Source organism: Coenobita brevimanus, chromosome 82 (genome assembly GCF_032717465.1).
Source record: "Coenobita brevimanus isolate Jiangsu-jjx chromosome 82, ASM3271746v2, whole genome shotgun sequence".
Taxonomy (NCBI): Eukaryota; Metazoa; Arthropoda; class Malacostraca; order Decapoda; family Coenobitidae; genus Coenobita; species Coenobita brevimanus.
Window position 1 is genome coordinate 16,255,772 of NC_137035.1, and position 27,598 is coordinate 16,283,369.

General features: G+C 41.1%; 1 protein-coding gene and 1 non-coding gene across 2 annotated transcripts; both read left to right on the forward strand.

Annotated features, from left to right (window-relative positions):
* The first annotated feature begins 8,723 nt into the window (after positions 1-8,723).
* On the forward strand, positions 8,724-27,352 carry PpV (Protein phosphatase V). Its single transcript, XM_080280000.1, has 7 exons — positions 8,724-8,795; positions 9,770-9,865; positions 13,109-13,316; positions 22,381-22,460; positions 25,340-25,445; positions 26,159-26,320; positions 27,094-27,352. The coding sequence occupies exons 1-7, from the start codon at positions 8,727-8,729 to the stop codon at positions 27,282-27,284; spliced, it is 912 nt and encodes a 303-aa protein (XP_080136126.1). The 5' UTR covers positions 8,724-8,726; the 3' UTR covers positions 27,285-27,352.
* LOC145409721 (5S ribosomal RNA) lies at positions 19,654-19,772 on the forward strand. The gene has a single exon (XR_013899168.1). It is a non-coding gene; the product is annotated as a 5S ribosomal RNA (ribosomal RNA).
* Positions 27,353-27,598: the final 246 nt, after the last annotated feature.

The window sequence follows — 27,598 nt, forward strand, 5'->3', positions numbered from 1 at the left end:
GGAATATAGGTGCTGGAATTGGATACCCCCACATGGTGGCACTGATATACAGTACAGTAATATGAAAACAGTTAATTGTACAAATGTCCCTTGACTCCTTCGTCTTTCCATCAAAGGAGGATGGTGGGCTGCAGAAGGGCAGCTTCAGTCTGCAGTGCATTTAGTTCACAATCAGATGAGTCTGGGGCCACAGCAACAAGCCAGTAACATTTTCCTCCAGTGCTAGTGCACTTGGTGGCCTAGAGGTCAGAATGCCCATATTGGAGTGATGGCATACATAGGTTTGATCTTCAGGAGGTGATGAGATATTTTTGCCATGTAATATCGCCAAGGAAGTAAAAACCGGTCATTTACTTTTAAATGTACTGGAGTGTGGTAACCTAGACTTAGGCCCCAACACTTGAAAGAGGTAATATGGGATTGGCTGTTACTGTTGTACCTCTTGAACTTTTAATTTTATGAAAATTCATATATTTTTGTAGTCTCTTAGCATTAGTAATTATCGTGTCAGAATAATAAGGTGATAATGAATAATGCATACTGCATTTAGTGCTCCACAACTTTTAAAGGTCACAACAGCAAAAGTATGTTATACAGGATAATATACTGATTTTTTTTTTTTCCTAATTCCTTATTAATTAGAGAAGTATTGCCCTTGGTTACAAATGTTGATATAAAAGGTCCCCTAGTTTAAAGTTGCAGTTATATGAAAAAGCTTGCCCCTCACTTACAATAAGGACCACCTGTAATGCACAGTTGTATTGTTGTAATTACCATTTAATATTGGCACAAGAAGTCGAGGAGCTAATTTTGTAAGTTCCCAACAAAATACCAATAATAAAGGTTGATTCTATCCAGTCTCTTGCATAGTCTCTCAAAATTCCTTCCATACCATTTGCCTGATTTATGACTGACCAGAGTAAGAAATATTGATTGTAGCTTTGATGTAGTGCTGTGCTTGGGGACTGCCCTTTCCTCTCTTCCTTCCTTCCTTTTCTATCTTTCTTTCCTTCATTCCTTCCATTTCCATTCTGCAGGTGACTCTGCACTGAGTGACAAGCCAGATGGTTTCTTGTATACTAGGGAACCATTTATTACCTCATAACCAGACTGTGGCGCCTGGTGGTTTGGTGGGTACTTAAGGTGCTCCAGTCAGACTGAGTCTGGGCAAGTTTATATCCAGGGGGTGGTTGGGGTTCATTGGTCATGTAATGCCGCTCAGGGATGAGCGAGGCAGGTCACTCGCATCTTAAATGTTAGGACCAACTTGCCTAGCCCCGGGCTCCTACGTTCCTCATGGGGCAACACAGGATTGGATAAGGAATGAATGAAAATGTCTGACACATGAAAACCAATGTTAAGGACACATTCCTGAGCCAAGAGTAGTTACTCCTCACATAGTCTTGGATGTGTGCAGGCAAGATGCTGCATTAAATGAAATGACTATGAGACTGTTGGTTCATGGTTGATAGATGAAAGCCACAAAGCGTTCTACCCCCCCACATACTTCCGCAAGGCTTTCAGAGCAAGTGATCCTTGATTTGATGACCAAGGGTCAGCAGTTTTACCCTTGCCTTTGCCATGGTTCAGTTGGACAGCCACTACAGTGTGCTGTCTTTTTCTTCTTTGTAAATACAGCAACAGTGGCATCCACTTGTAATATAAATTTAGTATTTTTATTTATCGGTACACAGTTTGGCACCTGGAGTGTTGGGCACTGAAACTGGAAATGTTTATCACTCCTTGTTTCCCAGAACACATGGCTGCCTCCTAATATTAGTGCTGAACATGTTACTTAATTCAAACAGACCTTTTTTTTATGCCACACTCAACTAATTTGTACCCTTCTATATGCCTGTCTCCAGATGTCCATTTACTGCCCGCTGTGTCCCCCTGGTGGTCGCCTGCCTGTAGTAGAGCTCTCCATATTAAACGAGCTCCCTGGAAGAGCTTCCATCGTTAATGTGGTACCCCTAATGAACAGTGTCATTATTTTCTTTTTTGTCAGGCTAGTGTAGCTCTCCACTTGACAGTAAGAGAAGCAAAATGTGATAGTTGAAAAGACTACGTTACCTCCATTTCTACATCAACCCTGGCATCTTCAGTTTGGTATTGTATTTGCAAAATTTCTGGGAAGTTTGCCCCTCCTCCCTCCCCTGTCTAACACATGGTTGATTCCTCTGCGGCAGATCCTACCGAAGTTGCTAATATCTTAGGTTGCCATTTCCGTGACATCGTTAAAGGTTCTCACTTGTCCCCTGAATTCTAAAACTTGAAACACACATCTGAAGACACTTCTGTTACCTTTCCCTTATCATCTGATACACATTACAATTCCCTGTTTACCCTATTAGAATTTAAATCTGCCCATCAGTCCTGTAGGGACACTTGTAAAGGACTTGATGGTGTTCACTAAACCATGCCCAGACACTGTCCCCCCCCAAGATTTTTCTTTTTCTTCTTATGCTTTATAATCACATTTGGTTGGAGGGCTTTTTCCCTCCTGCATGGAGTTGCAATAGGTCTCTCCATTCTCAGAGCAGTGGATTACAGACCTATTGCTCTCACCAGCAGCTTGTGTAAATTACTTGAATGTACTGTATGATCAGTGGTTGCTTTGTGATTTGTAGAATTGAATCAGTTGCTGTCTAATCTCCAATATGCTTACTGACATGTCCGTAGTACCTTGAATCCTTTATTAGCATTGGATACATACATAAGACAACCTTTTTTCCATTGTGAGACTGTTGTGGCTGTCTTTTTTTTTTTTTTGACCCTGAGAAAGCTAATGATACTGCAGTACTTGGAAATACCATATATTACATACTGGTCAATCTCTTGGCATTACTGGCGATCTTTGGATCATTTTCCATAATTTCCTTTCAGATCATTCCTTATGTGTTCGAATTTGTTGTCGTATTTCCAATTTGTTTCCACAGTACGAAAGTATTCCGCAGGGAGGTGTTCTTAGTACCACTCTTATCCTGATTGTTATTAATGGCATTGTGACCTCCCTTATTGCTGGTGTCCATGCTTTGTTTGCAATTTATGGTGCTGGGTCCCACTTACCAGGACTTCAGTATGCAGTCAGCAATCACTGCAGCCTCTGCTTGGGTTGGCACATATGGTTTTCATTTTTCTGTTGCTAAGTGCTATGCAATCTCTTTTACTCGTTCTCGTATTATCCCACACCCTTCCCTCTGGTTATGGTATGGGATATTGTTCTTTCCTGTCAACCCATGGTCACCTTTTTAGGTCTTATTTTTTATTCCTGTTTAATTGGAAAGACCATGTTTTTTTCCCTGCATGTTGTTGCTTTAAGCATTTACAGCTTCTCCGTACTATAGCTTATGTTTTTTGGAGTGCTGATCATACTGCACTACTTCATCTCCTCATGACTTTATTTTATCAAAGTTGGATTATGGATGTCAGATCTGTTCTTCTGACTCCAAATCTGTTTCACATCATTTAGATCCAGTCCATCATGTTGGTCTCCAGTTAGCACTTGGTGCTTTCAGATCTACTCCTGTTACAAGTTTATGTACAGAATCAGGTTTCCTTTCTCTTAACTCACCATCGTCTGCTTTTATCCCTTTGGTCCTATTACAGACTCCATCAGTTCCTTCAACCTCCTCTCACAATCTTCCCTATTCTGTTGTAGATATCTTTTCTTCTAGACCTCATCTATCACCTCCTTTCTGTGCGTGCCTGCAGTCCTTCCTAGAGTCTCCCTCCTTGTTCCTTCCTAGTATCATCCCTTACTGTCCGTTCTTGAATCCCCCATGGCTCTCACCACGTCCTTCGATCTGCTCATTTATTTCCCCTTTCTCAAAAATCATCCTTCCTGCCTACCTTGCTTTATTCTCTTTTCTTACACACTTGCCTACACAATCTCAGTCCCTGTTTACACAGATGAATCTAAAACTTCTCGTGGTGCAGGTTGTGCAGTTCTTTTTCCCTCTGCTTTATATAAATATCATTTACCTTCTTTTGCCAGTGTCTTAACAGCTGAACTTTTTGCCATCCTCTTTGCTCTTTATCCAATTTTTGTCATGCCTTCCTCTTTCACCATTTTTTCTGATTTCCTTAATGCACTCCGACTCCTTTGTTCAATTCCTTACACACATCCTTTAGTTCTTAAGATCCAAGAGTGGTTGTTTTGCCTCTCAGTCCATTGTAAATCTGTCCAATTTTGCTGGTTCCCTGGTTATACAGATATCCCAGGTAATGACAAAGTGGATGACTTTGCCTGGTCTACCGTTTCTCTTCCTGCTTCTGTCTCGTACCCACTTTCCTCTTTGGATCTTTTCTCTTTCTGTAAAATCTTATTATTTCAAGTCTGACAATCCCATTGGTCACAAGACACATGCAATAAACTCTTCTGTGAAACCATTTTTCTCTCCATGGTCTTTATCTGGTCACAGGTGCAGATGGAAACTGTGCTTGCTCGTCTTTCAGATGGGCCATACTCATCTTACCCATCCTTACCTCATGTCTGATAATCATGTTCCTGTTTGTTCGCTTTGTCATTCACATGCCGGTATCTCCCACATCCTTTTACACCGCCCTTTGCTGAGTGATGTTCACCACACCTTTCCTTAACTGGCGTATCATCACAGGTCCTGTACAATTAGTGATGTTCAGCATGAATCACCCTCCTTTTCTGCTTTCTGTCTTATGACCTTCCTTCATCACATTAATAGTTGTCCATTCCTTTGCCGTTGTTTTAGTTGCCCTGTGATGTTGGTTCTTTCTTCCTCTACCTTGATACAAATAGCCAAGGCTTGGCTGCAGGATTTTCATTCATTCATTCTCCATGTCTGTGTTGACATCCTTGCTAACCTAAGGACACCAAATTCCATCAAAGATAGTTAGATTTAGAGCAAGGATCCTTAGCTATATATTGGTTTAATCTTTGACCTTGGGCACTCAATCAAATGACCCTGGTGCAACTTGATGTGAGGAGCAGCATATACATACAGGCAAGAATCCTTGGTTTGTATCACAGAAATGCAGCAGGTCTTTGTAGTGAATCACAAGTAAAAGAAGTATGAATTCATTGCCAACTTAATAATGAAACCATTTCCAAAGTGAAACAAATGAGGACTAACTTTAAATACACTCATCATTTAAACCAGAGTATTGATTGAAGAATGCTTAAAAAAAAAAAAAAAAAAAAAAAAAAAAAAAAAAAAGCAACCAACAGAGCATGGACTGTGTTGAAAACGCTTGTAAACTTAACTCTCTGACTACAATTGTCAAACTTTGGCATTTTATTAAGTCAACAAAACTCATTTTTATTCAGCTGAGGAAACTTTTGGCAGTTGGAGGGTTAAAAACAATTTTGAACAACTATGTCACTTTAATGGCTTCACAGATTGTACTTGTTTCAGTCAGACTGTATTAAATGGAACTGAAGGGGTATGTTGCAGTCAAAGAGTTGTATGCTGCATAACATTGCTCGCACAGTGTCTACTTTGTCTTTATTCATACAGTTACCCAATTAAATATATACAGCTTCCCAATTAAATATAGAGTGAGTACTGAAGTGAATAAGAAGAAAATGTGTTACTTGTTGAGACTTGATTATCCTGTAAACTGGTTATTATTCTTTGCAGATGCTTGCTTAGGTACAAATGTAGATTTTGTAGATAAACCCCTTCTGCCTCAGTTCATTTGTATTTCAATTTTGTTATCTCAATCCAGTTTTATTCCACTTGGGGATGAATTTTTGAACTTGGAGTTGGGTACAGGTGATGCTTTCATTAGCTCCTTCATTTACAGTGGCTTTCTGACTTTAAAAAATGGCCCTTTAATGATAACAAGATTGAAATAAGATATCCTTGAGCTAAAGAGGTTAATTATCATATAAATCTTCAGATTATTTTTCTCTAGTTACCATCATCATCCTTACCCTTATCATGCCAGTCTCATACTCCAGTGATGGTGGGCTTCTTAGGATGCAAAACAGAAAAAATGCATACTACTTGTAAAGCTGGTTTGCCAGGAGATTACCAGTTATGTGGAAGAAGTTGTGATATTTTAGAACATATCTCATACTGTACGTGTATTAAGAACTACTTGCACTGTGTTGATCAAACTCATTTTCCATTCATCCATTCACTCATGATTTAACATCATCAGTACAGTGAAATGCTTCATACTTTATTCTTACTTCCAGCTAACAATTATTTTTCCACTTAAGAGGGTCTCCACATAGTGAAGGCTTTAGCTAATCTGCGGTTTGAAGCCACTCCTAAGGTGAACAAGATTCTATGGAGATAACAAAAATACATCAGAAAGCTGTATCATTGTCAAAGTGAAGCAGTTAAGTCTGATTCTTCGCGCTTCGCTCTACAGGTTTAAACATTCCACACTGTATGTACTTCATTCGAGTAAGTCACTCTTTTAACACTTGTAGGGTGGAACCATTTCACTGACTTCATGATAATGACAACAGACTTAGACCAGATACATGTGGTAGTATTTGCAAGGGAGGCAGTTTTGGATACTTTGAAAAGGGCACAGCAAAGTTAAGCTCACCTGTATCGAGAGGAGCATAGGTCAGCTGCTTTTTATTTGCTGCCATGGGGATCAACCATTTACAGAGAGAAGTTTGTTTCTTGTTATTTCATTTACAAAGGTTCCAGCATGCATGTATGCATGCGTTGACCTTGGTCACCTAATGGCGGCTTTCCAAGCAGCTCAGTCTGGCAGCCTTCCTATTCAGTCCCTTATCCCTGAGGTCACACTCTATGACCTCATCCCAGGTCTTTTTTGGTCTGTCTTTCACAACCCTACCTGCAACATTCACACTTCTGACTTTCTGCAACCAGTTGTCATCTCCCAACCTTTCCACATGCCCAAACCATCTCAGTCTACCTCTCCTCATCACAGCACCAATACACTTCAGTCCCATCATTCCTCATACATCTTCTATCACAAACCTAGCCACCCATGGCCTCTCATTCAAGGATGCACTGCACATCCACCAAATCACTGTCATTTCTATACGTTTGAGTCTGCAAATATTCTCTTCCTTTACTGCCCAGTTTTCACTACCATACAGCATTACACTCCTTACACATGCTTCATACAAAGGTCCCTTAGCACGCAGGGAGAGCCCTCTCAGTGTCAGGAGAGGCAGCAGCTCCCTGAACCTCTTCCAACCACTCCTCACTCTATCCACATAACTATCTCCAGCCCCACCTCAAGCACATGTGTCTCCCCAGTAACAAGACTAAAATACCCAGGACTCCAACCCAACAGGCTGAAAGATCTACCACAGTCCCGGCTCCAAAGGCAGCCGTAGAAATTACACACGCCCGGAGAAACCACCACCAAATTGCAGGAATACAAGTGTCCACCCAAGAAGGACAGAGGGAGCTAGCGCACCCAACGGCTGGAGATCCCTCTAGCCCAAAACTGCCACACTGCCCCCATCGTAAATCAAGTCATCAGAACCAGCAGTGATGAGGGCTTGTTAACTTAGTGCTTGCTAGAGGCAGCACAACCAAGCTTGCTGGATGTGGGATGGCAAAACTGCCCTCTGTATCATTTTCACACACTTCCTTTGTCACCCTATCTGTGTACAGTGCTGTACATTCTTTGTATGTGTCCATGTTATCTCAGAGTATTGCTCTTTATGCAATCAAGAATTCCACCTTACTCTTTCATTCCACAGTACGGTACTGTGCTTATAAATTTCACTATTTCTCCATCCTTCCTTGCCTGCAGCTCACCTAAGAAAGGTTATTGCAACAGCTTGCAACCTATACAGCTCTGCCGCTCACTGTCCAGGTTTCACTTCCAAGCAAGAGTGTAAAAAACGTTCCTGATGAATTAAAAGAAAAAAATGGATGACAGACATATCTTAGATAGGCCAGTTGCTACGAGCTGTACTTAAAAGAAAAAATAAAATGCTTTGTGGTACTGAGGAGTAACTTTGCTTCCTTGATTTATGGGCATTTATAAGATTGCGTTTGCTCATGAGAAATAGTCTATAAAGACACTGTAATTGTTGTTGCTATAGAGTAACCCCCGTCTGTCTGGCAAAGCAAATCTACCTATAGCCAGACGCTATAATACCGGAAAGGGTGCCCATTTGTCCTTGAGTTTGTGATTTTACGGGGAGGGGCACCAACTCTTTGCCAGCCCACTTGTTAACATGTAGGCAACACGTGTGGGTTGGTTATATGATTACCACCCAGTGTTCTGGGTTACAGGAAACCTTTAGGTTTATCATTCAGTATAGATCCACCTTAAGTGGAAAGATGAATAAAAAATGATGGGAATAATGGGAGAAATGAGAAGGAAGGAGGACAAACACAAGAATAATAACAAATGTGAAGGAAGCAGTAGATAATTCCAAGGATTTGGACAAATCTACATCAAGCCATGATTTGACGGGGAATCATCCAAGCTAGGGTAACGGGCTAGTGTCCATGGTATGCTTTTAAATTATGGTTATTATTTTTACTGATTTCGTGTAAGTCAATAATTTCTTGCTTTTTGGTATTGTATACAGACGACTTAAAAAAGGTATAGATGCTTAGTGAGTATTTATCTTCCATTTAATTAATACGCTTGGTCATAAGTAATGTATAATTAGATAATATGTACATAAACTTGCTATGTAATATAAATTAGCTGTGTTACAAATACAGAGAAATAGAAAATAATAAAATAATAATCTTAAGCTTGTATCTTCTTTACTAATAATAAAAATGGCGGACGTTGACAAGTGGATAGAAATTGCAAAGGACTGCAAATACTTACCCGAAAGTGACCTTAAGGTGAGTGAAGCTTCGTCAATAAAAATTAGTCAGAGATATGAGAAAATAGCTTGGTAAAATTAGTATAGTCTGGTTTAATACGACTGGGTTGAGGACAGAATCATCGTTTGAATCTGAAAGTTTATATATTGACATTATTAAAAGCCAGATGAAGCTTTGTACATAAAAATTGTCATATTTAATCCCCAAAGAGTGACTGGGGCGCTTTAGAATTTTATTTTCAACCACAACGTAATACACGAAGTCGGTAGTATTTTCCTCTTCAGCCAGCAGACTTGTATTCAGCAGAGGGGAGGCCACCCAACCCTTTATGCCCTTCAGGATGAAATTAATTATTATTCTTTGCCAAGCGGACGTGGTCTTCCCATATTTTGTATTGAAATGAGTCTTTGACAGGTTAATTGTTATTTTTCCTAGATTTCCACAGCTAGTGGGCAGTTTTATAAGTATACCTGGTACCCTTGAAAGCTGTAAATGAGGATGTAGAATGCGTAAATATTCCGCCGACGTCTGCCAGTAGCTGGCCATATTTAATGTTCTTAAAAAAAAATCATCATTGGATTAAAGGGATTAAATTGCTGGAGAGGGCACCATCACCTGGCCGTACAAACACCCCTCGTCTCCCATCCTGTTCCCCAAAAGGAGGAGGGTGGTTGCAGGGAAAAGTCAGCTTCAGTCTGTGGTCAACAGATTTCACTTCCAGATGAACCTGAGGCCACAACAACGACAACAAAAGGGTTAATATATATAGTACAGTCAGTCTTCACCTAGTTTAGGATGTGTGGAGGCAGAATGTGACTTTAAGTGAAACAGCATCAATTGAGACTTCATATCTGACCTCAGAGCAGCTTTATAATGAATTTTGAGCTTTTTTATTTTTTTTTTTTTTTTTTTTTTGAGAGAGAGAGAGAGAGAAAAAAAAAGCAACACAGTGTATGAGCATTAATGAGGACTGATGGTATTCTAATTTTCAGAAATTATGTGAAATGGTATGTGAGCTGTTAATAGAGGAAGGTAACATCCAGCCGGTATCATGTCCAGTTACAGTGTGCGGCGATATACATGGACAGGTGAGCAAACCTACTCTTGATTTTTGCACCATACTGCACACGTTTTTACTGCCTTAATTGCTGTCCCTCCGACTTGAATGCCAAGCTGTAACCATAGATTACTGTAATATAGAAAATGATGCTAATAATAGAGAAGTGCAATAAATATGATAGAGACAGCATTATGTTTTTTCTGCCGCTGAGCTGTGTCACAGCAAAAGTTGGGGTCAGGTTAAGGTGGAAGAATTAGCTATAATGGATCGAATGCCCTGGTCAGAGTGATGATCTTAGGTAGGTTCATTCCCCAAGAGGTATCTGGAGACATTTTGATATATAATCCCACCAGGGTCAGTAGGTTGGTCCTCTACCCTTAAATGTACTAGACTGTGATAGCCTAACCTTGGACTCCTACTGTACACTTGTATCTTGGTGAAGATGATCGGTACTTGTAGTCTATGTACATCCTGTCATTAATCTTCTGTACTTGTAGTCTTTGTACATCATTTTACTAATCATCTTTACTTGTAGTCCTTGTACACCCTTTTATTAATCTTTAGGCAATACAGTAAAAGTCCTATTATTTGGCACCTACGGGACCTGGCTGATGCCAAGAAGTTGGATTTGCCGAATAATCAAAAAACCTACCCACTCAGCACTGTAAATGTATTGGTGAACACTGTCATCACCACTTATGGTATTACAGTTGTGTCTGGAAAGAGTATTGTATACTGTACAGTACTGTACTACACCTGAATCTGAAATATATATAAATTAGGGAACATATACAAGTGTAATGACACAGTAGAGCTACAAGTCACAGATAACACTTCCTGGATGGCCGAAATGATACGGAAAACTGTATTACCTACCCGCTCAGTACATCATTTGTATTGGTAAACACTATCATCACTACTTATATTATTACAGATGTGTTTGGAATGAGTATTGTATACAGTACTCTCTCCAAACACAAAATAAAATACTGTAGTCGGAAAAATACATAAAATAAACTGGAGTAATATGAATTGGTAAGGTCTTTCAGATGAAAGTTAAACGTACATTTAGCGCTCATTCTCTTGTTCATTTTTGTCTTTATATGTGAAAGGGAGAGTATTAGTAGGAACAGTAATGTATTCCATTAACCCCTTAATAACCCCCGACATTGAACAACCCTTTACAGTACCAGTGTCAGTGACGTCGTGTTAGTGAGAGCTGTAAAAAAAAACATGAACAATTATGGGAAGGAATCGAAGGTCATTGGTATGTTTACACGACTCTAGGATATGATTCCATACAGTCAGGCGGTCGCTTAATCTCAGATGTTTTCGTCCATGTGGTAAATGCACCGTAACTTTATCAATTCTTCCATGAATCATAGCGAATCATAGCATGGATTTAGGAAGCTAAAAAAAACACATTGCTAGGTGCACCAGACGATTCTCTTCACATCGTTAAGAAAATTAAATGGAAGAAATTTAATCCAACTTTGATTACGTCGAGTAAGTTTCTTCCGTTCTTCTTAAATCAATTTATTTTTCTTAAAGATGTGAAGATAAACGTTTGGTGCACCTACCAATGTGTTATTTAACTTCCTAAACCCATGATTCACGGAAGAATTGATAAAGTTATGGTGCATTTATCAAATGGGTGAAAACATCTGAGATTAAGCGACCGCCTGACTGCTTGGAATGGTAACGTAGAGTTGTGTAAACATACCAGTGATCTTCGTTCCCTTCCCATAATTGTTCACGTTTTTTTATAGCTCACACTAACTCAACATCGCTGACGCCGGTTCTGTAAAGGGTTGTTCAGTGTCGGAGGTTATTAAGGGGTTAATGGAATACATTACTGTTTGCATCAATACTCTCCCTTTCACATATAAGGAAAAAAACAAAAGAATGAGCGCTAAATGTAGTTTAACTTCCATCAGAAAGACCTTACCAATTCATATTCCTCCAGTTTATTTTATGTATTTTTCCGACTTTAGGTTAGGTTTCGTTAATGTATTAGGTTCAGTTAAACTCAGTTAGGTTAGGTTTTGTTAAAAACTTAGGACAGTCTCTTCCACCATTATGCTGAGGAATCAAAGTAAAAGAGCTGTCACAGCCGTACAGCTAAAAACAATGGGGAAACAGATTCAACAAGCAACGTTTATTTATGGGTAATGCATTACAGTATCAGTGGTTCATGGGCTACACAATTACCAGTAAGTGTCATTTTCAGGAAGGCATCAATAATTAGCAAATTTCAAGACTTAGTGAGGGGGCTTGGAACGTAACCCTCGCTAATTTAGGGTGGGAGGGGGTTACTGTACTGTATGATACTGTGCAATATTGTAATCAGTACAGTACTGTACCTGAATATGAAATATATAGAAACTAGTTAACATATATAAGTGTAATGAAACAGTAGGCCTACAAGTCACAAATAACACTTCTTGGACTGCCGAGATGATTCCGGACATCTGCCGAACAGTCAAAGACTTTCGTAAATGGGACTGTTTCTCAGAACTGCCGAAGTATCGGATCTACCGAATAATCGGACTTTTACTGTATTCTATTTTTAATTTTTCAATTCAGTGGTTTGGTCCAGGTTAACAGCCTAATGATTGTTGAACTTCTTTGTCCATGAAGAATGGTTGCAGTGAGGTTGACTACCTGTTGATAGTGTGGATGATTACAGAGTTATGGAAAGCCGTGCCTAATGACTTACGCATTTACCGGTAAGGGCCATTTTCACAGTCTTCCTTAACGTTTTGCCCAGGAGCACCTTCAGATTTTACAGTCACTCTAAATGGATTTCGGTAGCATACTAGCATGGGAATGTCTGCCTGGGTTAATGTGGAGGGGTTGGTAGTTCTGGATCACCAAAACATGGATGTAGTAAACTGTTACTGTTCTGCACCTTATCCAGCGCTTTCTATACATGAGAATGATTAGAAATCCCAGTGTGATGAGTGTAGTGAATGGTTTGGCTGCAAAATCCACCTCCACCTCCTGCCCAGGCCTTGTGAGAAAGCCATGATTAATGACCCAAGACAGAATACTGTACTGGTACTGTAGTTATTTGTGGAGAAGAGCTACGATGTATCTAATGTTGCTGAACTGAGCCCTCTCATGTATCAAACAGCACACACTGAAAGTTGTGAATTAATATTAATAGAATCATCTCATCTCTAATAATCTTAACTTTTTATTGACTCACACATTAATACATACATTAGCAAGATAAATTAAATACTGATGTAAAAGTGAATGCTTTCAGTTTTACGACCTAGAGGAGCTGTTCCGAACAGGTGGTCAGGTCCCAGACACCAACTACATATTCATGGGAGACTTTGTGGACAGAGGATACTACAGTCTGGAGACACTGACCCGCCTCCTCACCCTCAAGGCTAAATGGCCACACAAGATAACGTTACTAAGAGGCAACCACGAGTCACGCCAGATCACACAGGTTTATGGATTTTACGGTGAGTAGCTCTAAGTATTTCTGTTAGGGGGAAAAAAAAAAAATTACGTGTCCAGAAATTAGACCTGCAAGGTGGAGCCAGGATTCTTAGGACTAGGTTGGTGAGTGGACATGCTGTAGGTAGTTATCCCCTTATGCTTGCTGTTTCCTTGTTTTCTGGACCCTGCCTTACCCAGTTCAGATGTGGAGAAAGAGGTCAGGATGATGATAGTGGTGATGATAATCAGATAAGTATCCACACATGAGTCCCCTGTTCTGCAGATTGGATCATAATAATTGATTGTTATAGTTTTTAACAAGTATCTACAATAGTGGTGTGTACAGTGTAAATAGTTTTTTTTTTTTTTTTACATGTCGTTATATACACTAAAGTCAGTATATGAAGTAAACTTTTTAAAACTACATTGGGTGGTAACCATATAACCATAGGCACTTGGTAGTCTAGTGGGTTAAGGTACTTAAACCAGATATAGCTCATAAGAGTTGAAATCTAAAGAATCTATCTGTCTATCTATTGCCAGACGCCTCAATCCCGTTTCGGGTGGCCACAAACAAATCGCCTCCAAGTCGCCCTGTCCCCTGCCATTTCACTGCCCTGCTCCCAACTCACACCCCCCTCTCTCATATACCTCTCCACCCCATCCCTCCATCTCATCCTCGGCCTCCCCCTCCCTCTTCCCCCCTCCACCTCACTCACTCACATACACTCTCTTCGTCAGTCTTTCACCCTCCATCCTCTCCACATGGCCAAACCACCTCAGTGTGTTCCTCATATCGCTTCCAATCACATCCACATCAACACCACAACGCTTCTTTATATTCTCATTCGTCAGCCTGTCTCTCCATGTGACTCCACAGGCTCCTCTTAAATAATTCATTTCCACTGCTCTCACTCTTGACTTGTGTCCTTCCAACAACGTCCAAGCTTCACTTCCGTACGTTAGAGTTGGTATCACGATACTGTCATGTAGTAACTTTTTCACTTCCATGCTTACTTCCCTGTTTCTTATCACTGCTTTCAAAGAACCAGCAACCTTTCTTCCCTGCTGTACCCTTTCAAGCACTTCACCCTCCAAACCTCCATCCTTACTCATCACACTACCCAAGTACTTAAACGTACTCACATTTTCCAATTCCTCACCATCAAACCTCGCTGTACATTCACTGACTAAAGAATGATTGGGGTTTATTGCTTACAAAATGCATTCGGATGAGCAGCTTTTCACTGTCACCCTGAATGTCAGGACTTTGGTGTAGTTAGTATATACTGACCTGTTGCTTTTTGCTTCAGAAACTTGTCTTAACCCTTTGAATCAGACTGCTTAATTTTATACTACTCATGCACCCACCAAACAATTTTGTTCAATTTAGAAAAGATGTATATGTTAGTGAATGGACATAAGACCATACCAAACTCCTCAAGTTTGGAAACTTGAAGTGAGACATTTTCTCTGAAACAGAGTAAAATGGTCTGGTGGTCTATCTGTCTATCTATTGCCAGGTGCCTCAATCTCGTAAGGGGTGGCCACAGATAAATCACCTCCAAGTCATCCTGTCCAATGCCACTTCACTGCCTTGCTCCCAGCTAACACCCCTCTCTCATATACCCCTCCACTCCATCCCTCCATCTCATCCTCGGCCTCCTGCTCCCTTTTCCCCCTCCACTTCACTTGCATACACCCTCCTTGCCAGTCTCTCACTCTCCATCCTCTCCACCTGGCCAAACCACGTCAGTGTATTTCTCCTAACGCGTTCTATCACATCCACATCCATGCCACAGTGCTCCTTCACTTCCTTACTTGTCAGTCTGTCTCTCCATATAACTCCACATGCCTCTCTCTGATAACTCATTTCCACTGCTCTCACTCTTGACTTGTGTCCTTCCAATAAGGTCCAAGCTTCACTTCCATATGTTAGAGTTGGTATCACAATACTGTCATGCAGTGACTTTACTTCCATGCTCACTTTCCTGTTCCTTATCACTTTCAAAGAACCAGCAACCTTTCTTCCCTGTTGTACCCTTTCAAGCACTTTACCCTCTAAACTTCCATCCTTATTCATCACACTATGCAAGTACTTAAATGTACTCACATTTTCCATTTCTTCCTCATCCAACCTCACTGTACATTCAGTGACTTCATTTCTCTCAAAGACCATAACTTTACTCTTCCCTACATTCACCTTTAGATTCCATTTCTTACACACACTCCCAGACTCATTTACCAAGCCATACAGTTCCCCTTTGGACAGTATCATCTGTAAACAACAGTACGGGGAGTTTCCAAACACTGCCATCACTTATTAGGATTGTTCCAACATTCACTGCCCTACCTTGTATCTCATTTATAACCCCATCCATATACAGATTGAACAACCATGGAGACATAATACATCCCTGTTTCAGTCCAACATTCCGATAGAGAAATTCACTCGGTTCACTATCCACACGCACTGCAGCCCTAGCACCCTCATACATATTCTTCACAGAATCCAACAACTTCCCATTTACTTCATATGACCTTAATACTTTCCTCATTCCTTGTCTATCCACCCTATCATATGCTTTCTCCAAATCCACGAAGGCCACATACAACGTCTTTCCCTTCTCTAGAAGCTTTTCCACTGAGGACCTAAGAATGAACATCTGATCTACACAACCTCCTCCCTTCCTAGAACTTCCCTGTTGTTCTCCAACTAATTCCTCTGTTATTTCCTGACTCAGTCAATAAGTATCCTACCATATACTTTTTCTGTTACACTAAGAAGACAAATGCCTCTATGATTACCACACACTTGTTTTTCCCGTTTTCCATTGTACACGGGAATAATTATACCTGACTTCCAATCCTCTGGGACTCTACCTTCCTCCCAAGCTAATCTGCACATATTCCATATCCATTCTGCTACTATCTCTCCACCATGCTTCTGCATTTCACCACACACTCCATCAATTCCTGGGGCTTTCCCCATATTGACTTTATTCATTGCTTCCACTACTTCCATCCTACTGATTCCTTCCTCTTTTCTCACCTCCCACCTCCTCCCAGTCATTCCCCAGCCACTTATACTCACATTACTTTCATTCTCTATGTTCAGCAAGTTCTTAAAGTGTTCTGTCCATCTGCTCACTTTTCTCGTTTCACCACTAGCAATCTACCATTTTTATCCTTCATTCCCTGACCTACATCTTTATCACCCTGTCTTACTCTCTTTACCTCTTTCCAGAACATTTTCTTACATTTCCTCTGCTTTACACTCAAAGTCTTTCCAAATTCCTCATCCACTCTCTTCTTACTCACTGTTACCAATCTTTTTCACCTCTCACATCCTTTATACATATAACTCCCTCTTCTGTTTCTCAACTTCCTCCACGCCCGTTTCTCATCGACTCACTATATGCTTTCTTCTTTTACGCCACAGCCTGTCTTACCTCTTCATTCCCCCATGCTGTTCCTTGGACTCCTTTTCATCTTCTCCTCACTGCACACACCACTTCACATGCTGCACAGATTTCTTCTGTGAATATATTACACATCCCCCATCTGCTCCAAATGATATTTACCCAGTTGCTCCTCCACTTCTCTCTTATATTCTGCCTTTTTTCCATCCTCTTTGCAATCTTTTTACCCTCCTTGTATGGACTACTTCCTCCTGTCCTTTCCTTCTCCTCCTTCTCCATTTCATTTGAACCTTGCCTTTCGCCACCACCAAGTGGTGCTCTTGCATCCATTACACAGCTTCATATTCTATCATCCACACACACATAATCAGTCATTGCATTCTGTTCATTCAATTCATCACCCTCCCTTCTCATCACTCGCCACGTATACCTGTGGATCAGGTTGTGTCTAAAGAGGGTAATGGCCATCACCAACCCCCTCCCCGCGCAAATCTCCACTAGCACTGCCATTCTCATCCACTTCTGGAGGCACATCCCACTCACCAACTGCTCCATCCACCTTCACATTCCCTACTTTTCCATTCACAGTGGTAGGTGGGGGCACTCACCATCCACTCATTCATTGTAGTGCTACTTTGGATGTATTCCCTTTTCTCTGTTCCATCCTTCCTCTTCTGGCTTTCTTTCCTTTATTCTTTCCTCTTCCATCTGCCTATGAGCGACTCTACACTGAGTGAAAAGCCAAATGGTTTCCTGTATGCCAGGAAACCATTTACTATGCTGAGTGACAACCATATAACCAAATTATGGCGCCTGGTGGTTTAGTCGGATTGAACCTGTGTAGGTTTATATCCATGGGATGGTTGGGGTTTATTGCTCATGTAATGCCACCCAGGGGTGGGTGAGACTGGTCACTCTCATCTTAAACATCAGGACCAATTTGCTTAGGCCTGGGTTCCTACACTCCTTATGGAGCAACATAGGATTGGATGATGGATGGATGGATCTCCAATCAAAAATCCCCTCTCATTCCTTTCAAACTTTTCCATGCATGCTTCCACACTTGTTCAGAACTCTTCTTTCACTCTACTTGCATGATCTTGCGTTGGTGCATACGCACACACAATCACCCTCATTTGTAGTCCAACTTCAATCTTACCCACACAATCCTTGACCCAAGAGATCCATACTCTCTTATATTCTCCTTCTATCTAACTCCTTCTTTTGCCCTCTCATTCTTATCTACTCCCGTGTACATACCCTATCCATACTCCCAGTCTCTCACAGTCTCACCTTACCATTTTGTCTCAGTTGTTCCATACACATCCACTTTTGCATCCTCAAGCACCTGGACATTCTCTCTTTCACCTCATCATTCACACCCCCTACATTCCATGTCGCAATCCGTACCATGTCCATTGTTCGGTCCTTAGTCACCTTTGGTCAGTCCTGGTCCGAGGCTTCTTGTTGGTATTTTTAGTTACCGTTAGTTGTTTTCCTGGGAGGGGCACTAACTCTCTGCCAATCCACTTGCTGTCACGTAAGAAACGTGTTGGTTAGTCATAAGGTTACCACCCAACATTGTATATAAATGGTTTCCTGGTTTACAGGAAATCATTTGGCTTGCCACTCAGGGTAGAGTTATGCTAAAGCAGAGTACCGCTACACTAAGTGGGTGGATGATGGGCGCCCCTGCCTACCACTGATAGTAAAAAGAATAAAATGAAAAATACATTATTGAAGTGAAGGGATAATGGTACTGTAGGCTCCTTATTACATGATTTTCCCACAGTTGTTATTCTGTATTCCAATATTGTCCATTTTTCGTAAAGCCTTTGCATCCAAGTATGTCAGATTTCAGAGTTTGTGTGGTACTTTACATGTAACTTATTAACATGATATCATAATCATGCTGACCTCTTTTTTCCCACCTGAGGATGGGGTGAGGTACGGTTTAGAGAGTAAATTTTTTCCTGATATAGGTGGAACTATGGTAGGACAAATCTAAACTGGCGGCTAGGGTGGGGCACGAAGCTCTCTACAGTGTTGCCACGTTTTCCATACGCGCGATTCCCCCCCCCCCCTCTCTCTCTCTCTCTCTCTCCTGGGGGAGGTGTGCATCACCCTGGGGAATTTTGTTTCTTTTATGAGTGACTTATAAACTTATGCTTTCATTTCTTTATTTTTTTTATTATATCTAATTATATTTAAAAATATTTATTATTGTTTTACATTTGTCGCCAGATGACCTCGCTGGCGCGGCGCCATGATTTGTTTTCATTCAATCACTCTCTCCCTCCTTCCTTCCCTCCCTTCCTCCATCTCTCCCTCAACACCTCCCCTGGCCTACCTTACCCCCCCCCTCTCTCTCTCTCCCTCATGTATGAAGTTTTAGGATACATTTTGGTCATTTTCTTTTACATTATATTGTTCATCATTCATTTCATTCATTGCCAGACGCCATGTATCCCAAATGGGGTGGCCAAGGGCTTAGAGTTAATTGTTTTACAGGGAGGGGCACTAATCCTCCACCAACCCCACTTGACACGTAGGGATGCCAACAGCATCTGGTGTTCCCAGGCGGTCACCCATCCAAGGATTAACCAGACCCAACGTACATATTGTAAATTTGACTTATTTCCACACCATCAAGGAGGTAAGGACACAAAGGAATGTTACACGAGGAGGCTCTGGCTATGTTAGTCTGGGTGTGTGTGAGTGTTGCCGCTCACAAGGGTTTAATGTATTATTTTTTCTTTTACTAAGAAATTGGCATATTTTTACTTATATTCCTACACATTATCTTATAATCATAATTGTGACATTATTACCCACCCCAGAAATACAGTAACAGCCAATAAAAGTGACTACGTTTTTTTTTAGCAACACCGTAAAATATTTATGCCACGTTTCTGAATTGCCGTATAAATATTTTATGCATAACGGCCATACCACGTTGAGTACACCGCTTCCCGTCCGATCAGCGAAGTTAAGCAATGTTGGGTCTGGTTATTACTTGGATGGGTGACCGCCTGGGAACACCAGATGTTGTTGGCATCCCTACGTGTCAAGTGGGGTTGGTGGAGGATTAGTGCCCCTCCCTGTAAAACAATTAACTCTAAGCCCTTGGCCACCCCGTTTGGGATACATGGCGTCTGGCAATGAATGAATGAAAAAAGTTTACTGTTCTTTCATATATTAAATTACACACGTTAACATTGTCTTCATATGTGTTATCTTATTTTTCATGCCTTTTACATACATAACAGCCGTTTCACATCGCGGGTTTGGGAAACATACAACACTGTACAGAGGGTTGCGCCACACCCTAGCCACCAGTTTAGATTTGTCAGACCATAGTCAGCAGCATGCCCATCTAAATGGGCCACACTCATTTACCATTTATTTGACAAGAGATTTTCCTCTTCAGTTGTAGCATATAGTACATTTTATTTTGTTTTTGCCACATTTAGACAGTTTTATGCAGCTGGAGATGCTTTTTGAACTGGATGGGTTATATATATTCTTAGCTAATGAACCCCTAGTGGTAGCCATGTTAAATTGAAAAGACATCACTGTTGTTAAGAGGATAAACTTATCACTGCACAGGATTCATGAACATCTGGTTGTTGTTCTTGTTGTTTTTACTTAACTCTGGTCTGTCTAGCTTTGCAGACCGATTGACTGTAGTTAAACAACTGCTTCATTAGGACTGTCCTACAGGTACAGTATAGTATGTACACCTCCCTGTAAAAGTATCGATCTCTTAGGGTATGATGATTGTTCAGCAGACACACGTGAATCTATAAATCTGCGTGCCTCAAAATATATGCCACTCAGTATGTGAATTTCATTGCAATTTTTAGTTCTAATAATTGTCTATCTATCTATCTATCTATCTATTGCCATATGCCTTACTTCTGCAAGGGGTGGCCACAAACAAATCACCTCCATGTTGCCCTGTCCTCTGCCATTTCACTGCCCTGCTCCCAGCTCACACCTATACCTTTCCATTCCATCCCTCCATCTCATCCTTGGCCTCCCCCTCCCTCTCCCCCCCTCGACCTCACTCACATACACTCCTCATCAGTCTTTCACTCTCCATCCTCTCCACATGGCCAAACCACCTCAGTGTGTTTATCCTAACGCTTCCTATCACATCCACAGCCACACCACAACGCTCCTTCACTTCCTCATATGTCTGTCTCTCCATGTGACTCCACAGGCTCCTCTCAAATAACTCATTTTCACTGCTCTCACTCTTGACTTCTGTCCCTCCAACAAGGTCCAAGCTTCATTTCCATACATCAGAGTTGGTATCACAGTACAGTACTGTCATGTAGTAACTTTTTCACCTCTGTGCTCACTTCCCTGTTTCTTATCACTGCTCTCAAGGAACCAGCAAGCGTTCTTCCTTGTTGTACCCTTTCAAGCACTTCACCCTCTAAACTTCCATCCCTACTCATCATAGTACCCAAGTACTTAAATACACTCACATTTTCCCTTTCCTCCTCATCCAGCCTCACTGTACATTCACTGACTTCACTTCTCTCGAAGACCATAACTTTACTCTTCCCTACATTCACCTTTAGATTCTGTTTCTTACACACTCTCCCAAACTCATCCACCAACCTTTGCAGCTCCCCTTCATCTTCACTTAACAACACAGTATCATCTGCAAACAACAGTACAGAGAGTTCCCAAACACTGCCCTCTCTCACTAGGGCCACCCCAACATCCAATGCCCTACCTTGTATCTCTTTTATAATCCCATCCATGTACAGATTGAACAACCATGGAGACATGACACATCCCTATTTCAATCCAACCTTCAAATAGAATTCACTCAGTCCACTATCCACACACACTGCAATCTTATCACCCTTATACATACTCATCACACCATTCAGCAACTTCCCATCTACTCCATATATTCTTAATACTTTCCACAATCATTGTCTATGCACCCTGTCATATGCTCTCTCCAAATCCATGAAGGCCGCATACAACTTTTTTCCCATCTCTAGAAACTTTCCACTAAAGATCTAAGAATGAATATGTGATCTACACAACCTCTTCCCTTCCTAAAACGTCCCTGTTCTTCTCCAGCTAATTTCTCCGTTATTTCCTTAACTCGGTCAATAAGTATCCTACCATATACTTTTCTTATTATGCTAAGAAGACCAGTGCCCCTATGATTACCACATACTTCTTTTTCCCCTTTTCCTTTGTACAGGGGAATAATTATACCCGACTTCTAATCCTCCAGGACTGTAATAATGACCAAAGATAATATTTTCACTTATAATCACAGGATGCCTCGTATATCACAATGCTTTGTCTATGTTTCAGAATGGTACGTTCCGTAAGAGGGCGGATACTTTTTTTAGAGGGTATACGTACACCTTGAAGGGATCCAGCATTCCCTTGTGGTAGGCAGCACCTCACCAGGGTTGGATCAGAGTCCTTCCCAAAGCAAAGTGCAGGGAAATATGAAGAGTTTTGGCTCCTGGGTGCATGCCATAGCTGCTCCACCCAGAGTGCACAACATCATCATGTGTACAGTAGACTTCATCAGTGTCACAAATGGTAGTTCTGAAAATTGCTGACATTACAGGTTCACTGAATTTAACAAAAGTAAACCCCTTTCTGGTTCTTGTTACAGATGAGTGCCAGAATAAGTATGGGAATGTGAATGCCTGGAAGTACTGCTGCAAGGTATTCGATCTTCTCACCATAGCTGCGGTAAGTATCATTGCCATAAGGCTACTGCTGTCTGTCTGTCTGTCTGTCTATAAGACATACTACAGTACAGTGTAAATAGTTTTGGAGATTTTTCATCACCACTTTCAGAGCACTTTGTTCTGGCTATTACTCATTTTTATCCACTGGTATGTTAATGAAGTAAACTATATCTATAATAGAGGCATGTAGATATCACAAAAGACATCAAGGCATAATAAGCATAATAAATCGCCAAGGACAATATGCTACGAAGCAGATGCCACCTAGAATACAGCCCAATAATTAGATGCCTTATAAACTCTTGGGGATGGTTGTGGATAAATCTCCACCATGTCACCTGGTCCTGCACCATGCGACAACCCTCCCTCCATATCACGCCACTATCACTCGTGTATCTTTCTACCCCATCCCTGTCACATCAGTGGTGTTTCCCTTCTCCCGTCTTCCATCACCTCACATACAGTTTCCAATAATTGGTTTATTTTCCATCTATCTGTCTATCTAGAACCAGATACCATAATCCTGTAGGGGTGGCTGTTTTACTTTGCTTTAGTTGGTTTATGGGGAGGGGCAATAACCCTTCACCAACCCACCTGTTGACATGTAGGGAATGTGTGGGTTGTTTATATGGTTACCACCCAGTGTTGTTCATGGTTTCCTGGCTTACAGCAAACCATTTGGCATGCCACACAATGTAAAGCCACCTGAAAAGGAAAGAAAAGTAATAAACAGTGACACGAAAGATGGGAGAGAGGAGGGCAGCCACAGAAAAAGGATGATTAAGTTGAAGAAAGAAGCTGGCAGGGCTGCATCAAATGAGTGGATGATGGTCGCCACCACCTCAACTTTCATGCAAAATCATAATTTGATGAGCCATGGTTATGAGGTAAGAATTAGTCTAGCTTGGTTGTGGCTCAGATCTGTCCTCCAGTCTGACTGCCCTGGGCCTTCATATGAGCTGAAAAGGGTCATGCATCTTTGTTAGGTTAGAACAGTGTGCTGTAGCCAATCCTTCACCCTCCTTTTTAACTTTTTTTTTTTTTTAATCCCCAAATTGGATGAATATGTTGGAGTGTTGCAAGAATAAAATTTTTAAAATGTTACTGAATTGAAGGAGTTTGTAATGGTATTGAGTCTTCAGAAAGAATGCAGAAGTATATATTGTTTCATTTAGCTTTGTTTATGAAGTCTCCAACATGCTTGCATGCATCATCCTTGGTCACCTAATGGCAGCTCTCCATGCTGCTCGATCTCTGGCAGCCTCCCTATTCAGTCCCTTATCCCTAAGGTCACACTATATTACCTTGTCCTAGGTCTTTTTTGGTTTTCTGCACACAGCCATGCCCCCAACATTCTCACTTCTCACTTTCTGCACACAGTTGTCATCCCCCATCCTATTCACATGTTCAGACCATCTCAGTCTACCTCTCCTCATCACAACACCAATACACTCCAGTCCCATCTTTGCTCCTAGCTCTTTCGCCATAAACCTAGCTCCCCCAGGCCTCGCATTCTGGGACGAACTGCACATCCATCTAATCATTCTCATTTCATTATGTTTGAGCCTGCGAATATCCTCTTCCTTTACTACCCATTTTTATACAAGGCATCTGGTTGTCTAGTGGTTAGAATGACCAAGAGTGACGCAATGCATAGGTTTGATTCCCAGGAGATGAGATGTTATTTTCAGCCATATAATATTATGCGGGGGAGGTGGCCTGATTATCTAACCCGAAATCTCCAGTAATGGACTAATGCATCATACAGTAGCCTCTTCCTTACACTTTGAATGGGGTGTTATAAGATTGGCTGTTACGATTATTTAAATTTTACTGAACTGTACAGTAATCTCATTTTTGGGGGGGTGGATTTTTTGTTTGCTGATTTAATTTCTTGTGATTTTTTGTCCAGGGAATTTTTTTCCTGCAGGTTAAATTTAAAATCTCGCACTGTGATAGTTCCTTTGCATAGCTGCTTGGCATCCAGCATACATTATCACCTCATTGTCATCATGTCATCTCTCCATCATCTTCAAATGCATCATCATCTCCCCATCATCATCAAATGCATCATCATCTCATATAATCTTCACATTATCATCTCATCATCACCTTACCATCCCTCCATCCATCCATCCATCATCTAATCCTACATTACCCCATGAGGAGCGTAGGAGCCTGGGGCTAGGCAGTTGGTCCTGACATTTAAGATGAGAGTGACCAACCTCACTCATCCCTGAGTGGCATTATGTGAGCAATAAACCCCAACAACCCTTTGGATAAAAACCTTCACTGGCTCAATCCGATTGGAGCACAATAATTACCCACTAAACCACCAGGCGCCAAAATTTGGTTATGTGGTTACCACCCAGTGTAGTAAATAGTTTCCTAGTGTGCAAGAAACCATTTGGCTTGTCACTCAGTGTAGAGTCACCCATAGGCAGAAGAAAGAAGAAACAATGAAGGAATGAAAGACAGAAGAGGGAGTGAGTACCACATGTAAATTTTAAGTACCATTGTCATATTCTAATTATATATCCATTTTATTTTCATTTTGTGTACTGACATAAATTCAGAGCCAATTCACACAGTGCATGCTCTGTTATTCCATAAGCTTTCTAACATTAAAGCTGTTACTTTATATTTTACTTAAAATACAGTGATGGTGGTTGGCATCCAAACCCCATGCAGGATTTATTCCTGATTTATGAAGAGTATTTGCAGTTTTACTGTTCACAGTATTTTTGGTTACCTAACCCAGTGATTTTTAAAGGATTATTGTATAAGCCATCACCCTATCCGTAGATGGGAAGTATGAATCCGGATGATGATGATTATGACCATGATAATGACGCTAACTTACATTTAAATTATTGGCAGATAATTGATGATGAGATCCTGTGTGTGCACGGTGGTCTTTCTCCGGAGATCAACACACTAGACCAAATCAGAACAATCAACCGCAACCAAGAGATCCCGCATAAAGGTCAGTCTCTGGAAACTGTCTTATTATTTAACAACACTGTCAACTCATTTCATGTAATGTTTCCCTTAGGTGACCCTACATTGAGTGACAAACCATATTTTTTCTTGTACCCAAGGAAACCATTTACTACACTGGTAGTAACCACTTAGCCAAATGAATCTGTAATAAGCACTCTTTATATAAGTTACTTTGAATTTAATTTATCCATCCATTCATCATCCAGTCCTATGTTCCCCCATGAGGAGCGCAGGAGCTTGGGGCTAGGCAAGTTGGTCCTCACATTTAAGATGAGAGTGACCAGCTTTACTCAACCCTGATTGGCATTGCATGAGCAGTAAACCCCAACCACCCCTTAAATATAAACCTACACAGGCGCAATGCGGTTGGAGTGCATTAATTACCTACTAAACCACCAGGAGCCATAATCTGGTTATATGGATACCACCCAGCATAGTAAATGGTTTCATGGTGTAAAGGAAACCATTTGGCTTGTCACTTAGTGTAGAGTCACCCATAGGCAGAAGGAAGAAGAAAGACTGAAGGAAAGAAAGACTCAAGAGGGAGTGTAAAGTCACCTGCAGGCAGAAAGATTGAAGGCAAGAATGACAGAAGAGGGAAGAAAAAGTGAAGAAGCTTAATAAGGAAACTTATGTCAAGGTCTTTGTGTCTAGTCCTAACTACACTGTGTGTGTGACTGGAGGTCATTTTTGCAGGTGCCTTCTGTGACCTGGTGTGGAGTGACCCTGAGGAGATCGACTCCTGGTCAATGTCCCCCCGTGGTGCAGGCTGGCTTTTTGGGGCCAGTGTTACGCATCAGTTCACAGATACAAATAACCTGAAGTTAATTTGCCGAGCTCATCAGCTGGTCAATGAAGGTAAGTTTTATTGTATTATTTGAACCTTGTGCTGATTTACAGGCAGTGGGTTACTCATTATATGCTGGGTGGTGTAGTAAGTTCAGGTCCCACAAGATGACTGGAGGCTTTTCAGTTATATGATGCCACCAAGGGAAGTGGGCTTGTCCTCTTAGTAATACAGTAGACAGTTATAGCCTAGCTTGAGCCCCGACACCTCAAAGGGGATAAAGTGGGATGTGTTACCTTGTTCATCTGTTATATCACAAATTTTTCCAGACATTTGGTATAATGCTATAAGCTGAGGGAAACTGGTAGATCAGCCTTGTATATGTATAGCAGCATATCTTGCAGATAACTGTTCAGTAATTTACCTTGCAGATAACTGTTCAGTAATTTACTATGAACTTAAAAAAAAAAAAAAAAAGTAACCCAACTCATCTTAGGGACAAGGTATAACTCCACCTGAGAACTATGCTTCCATCAATAGACATAAAAAGAACTTTCAGTACATCAATAAGACATATTCTGATAATGAAAACCTTAAACATACATATGGAAAACAGTGACAAGAAGTGGCTCGTTAACTTCCCCTCTGGCAAACAAACCTAAAGACAGTACTCAACCAAAACCAACGCTTCAAATTAAGAATGCTACCCAGCAGTGTCCCATGGGGTTAGTCCTTTCATCCTCACTTTTTAGTCTTTTCCTCCACAACATATCATCAACATACAGTACAGCAAAGAGTTGGTGTGTCATTTTACTGACCCATGCTTTTACTGTTGACTCCACAGGCATCAAATATATGTTTGACTCAAAGCTGGTGACTGTGTGGTCTGCTCCCAACTACTGCTATCGTGCTGGCAATGTGGCATCTATACTTTGCTTCACGTCCACCTCGGAGAAAAAAGCCAAGCTGTTTGATGCAGTTCCAGATGATAAGCGTGTCATCCCACCTGTCCACACTACTCCGTACTTCCTCTAAGGTCTGCGTGTCATGTAAACATTTGTCGCACCTTTAGTCTCTTAGGGTCACATGCTTAACCCCTTCAGCCCAAGGATGTACTTTTGCTATTATTACTATCTGCTGATGATTTATTCGGCTTGGGAGAGACTTTTTTACCGGAAGGAATAGATGTAGCCTTTAGTAACCCCTTCACTGCAAGAGATCCACCTGAAGCTTAGTAGAATCGTGTGGTGGTGGCCTGTTTAAACCGCAAATTCCACCACAAGATGGAAGGGGTGACAGTTTTAATAACATCAAGAAAAGTCACTCACAGTCTGATAGGTTTGTTGAAG

What these genes read in the sequence shown, in the direction of transcription:
- PpV (XM_080280000.1), top strand. Translation starts at nt 8,727, where the DNA reads ATGGCGGACGTTGACAAGTGGATAGAAATTGCAAAGGACTGCAAATAC. An exon ending in TACCCGAAAGTGACCTTAAG is followed by an intron (nt 8,796 to 9,769) that starts GTGAGTGAAGCT and finishes TCTAATTTTCAG; the next exon opens with AAATTATGTGAAATGGTATG. An exon ending in ATCTTCTCACCATAGCTGCG is followed by an intron (nt 22,461 to 25,339) that starts GTAAGTATCATT and finishes AATTATTGGCAG; the next exon opens with ATAATTGATGATGAGATCCT.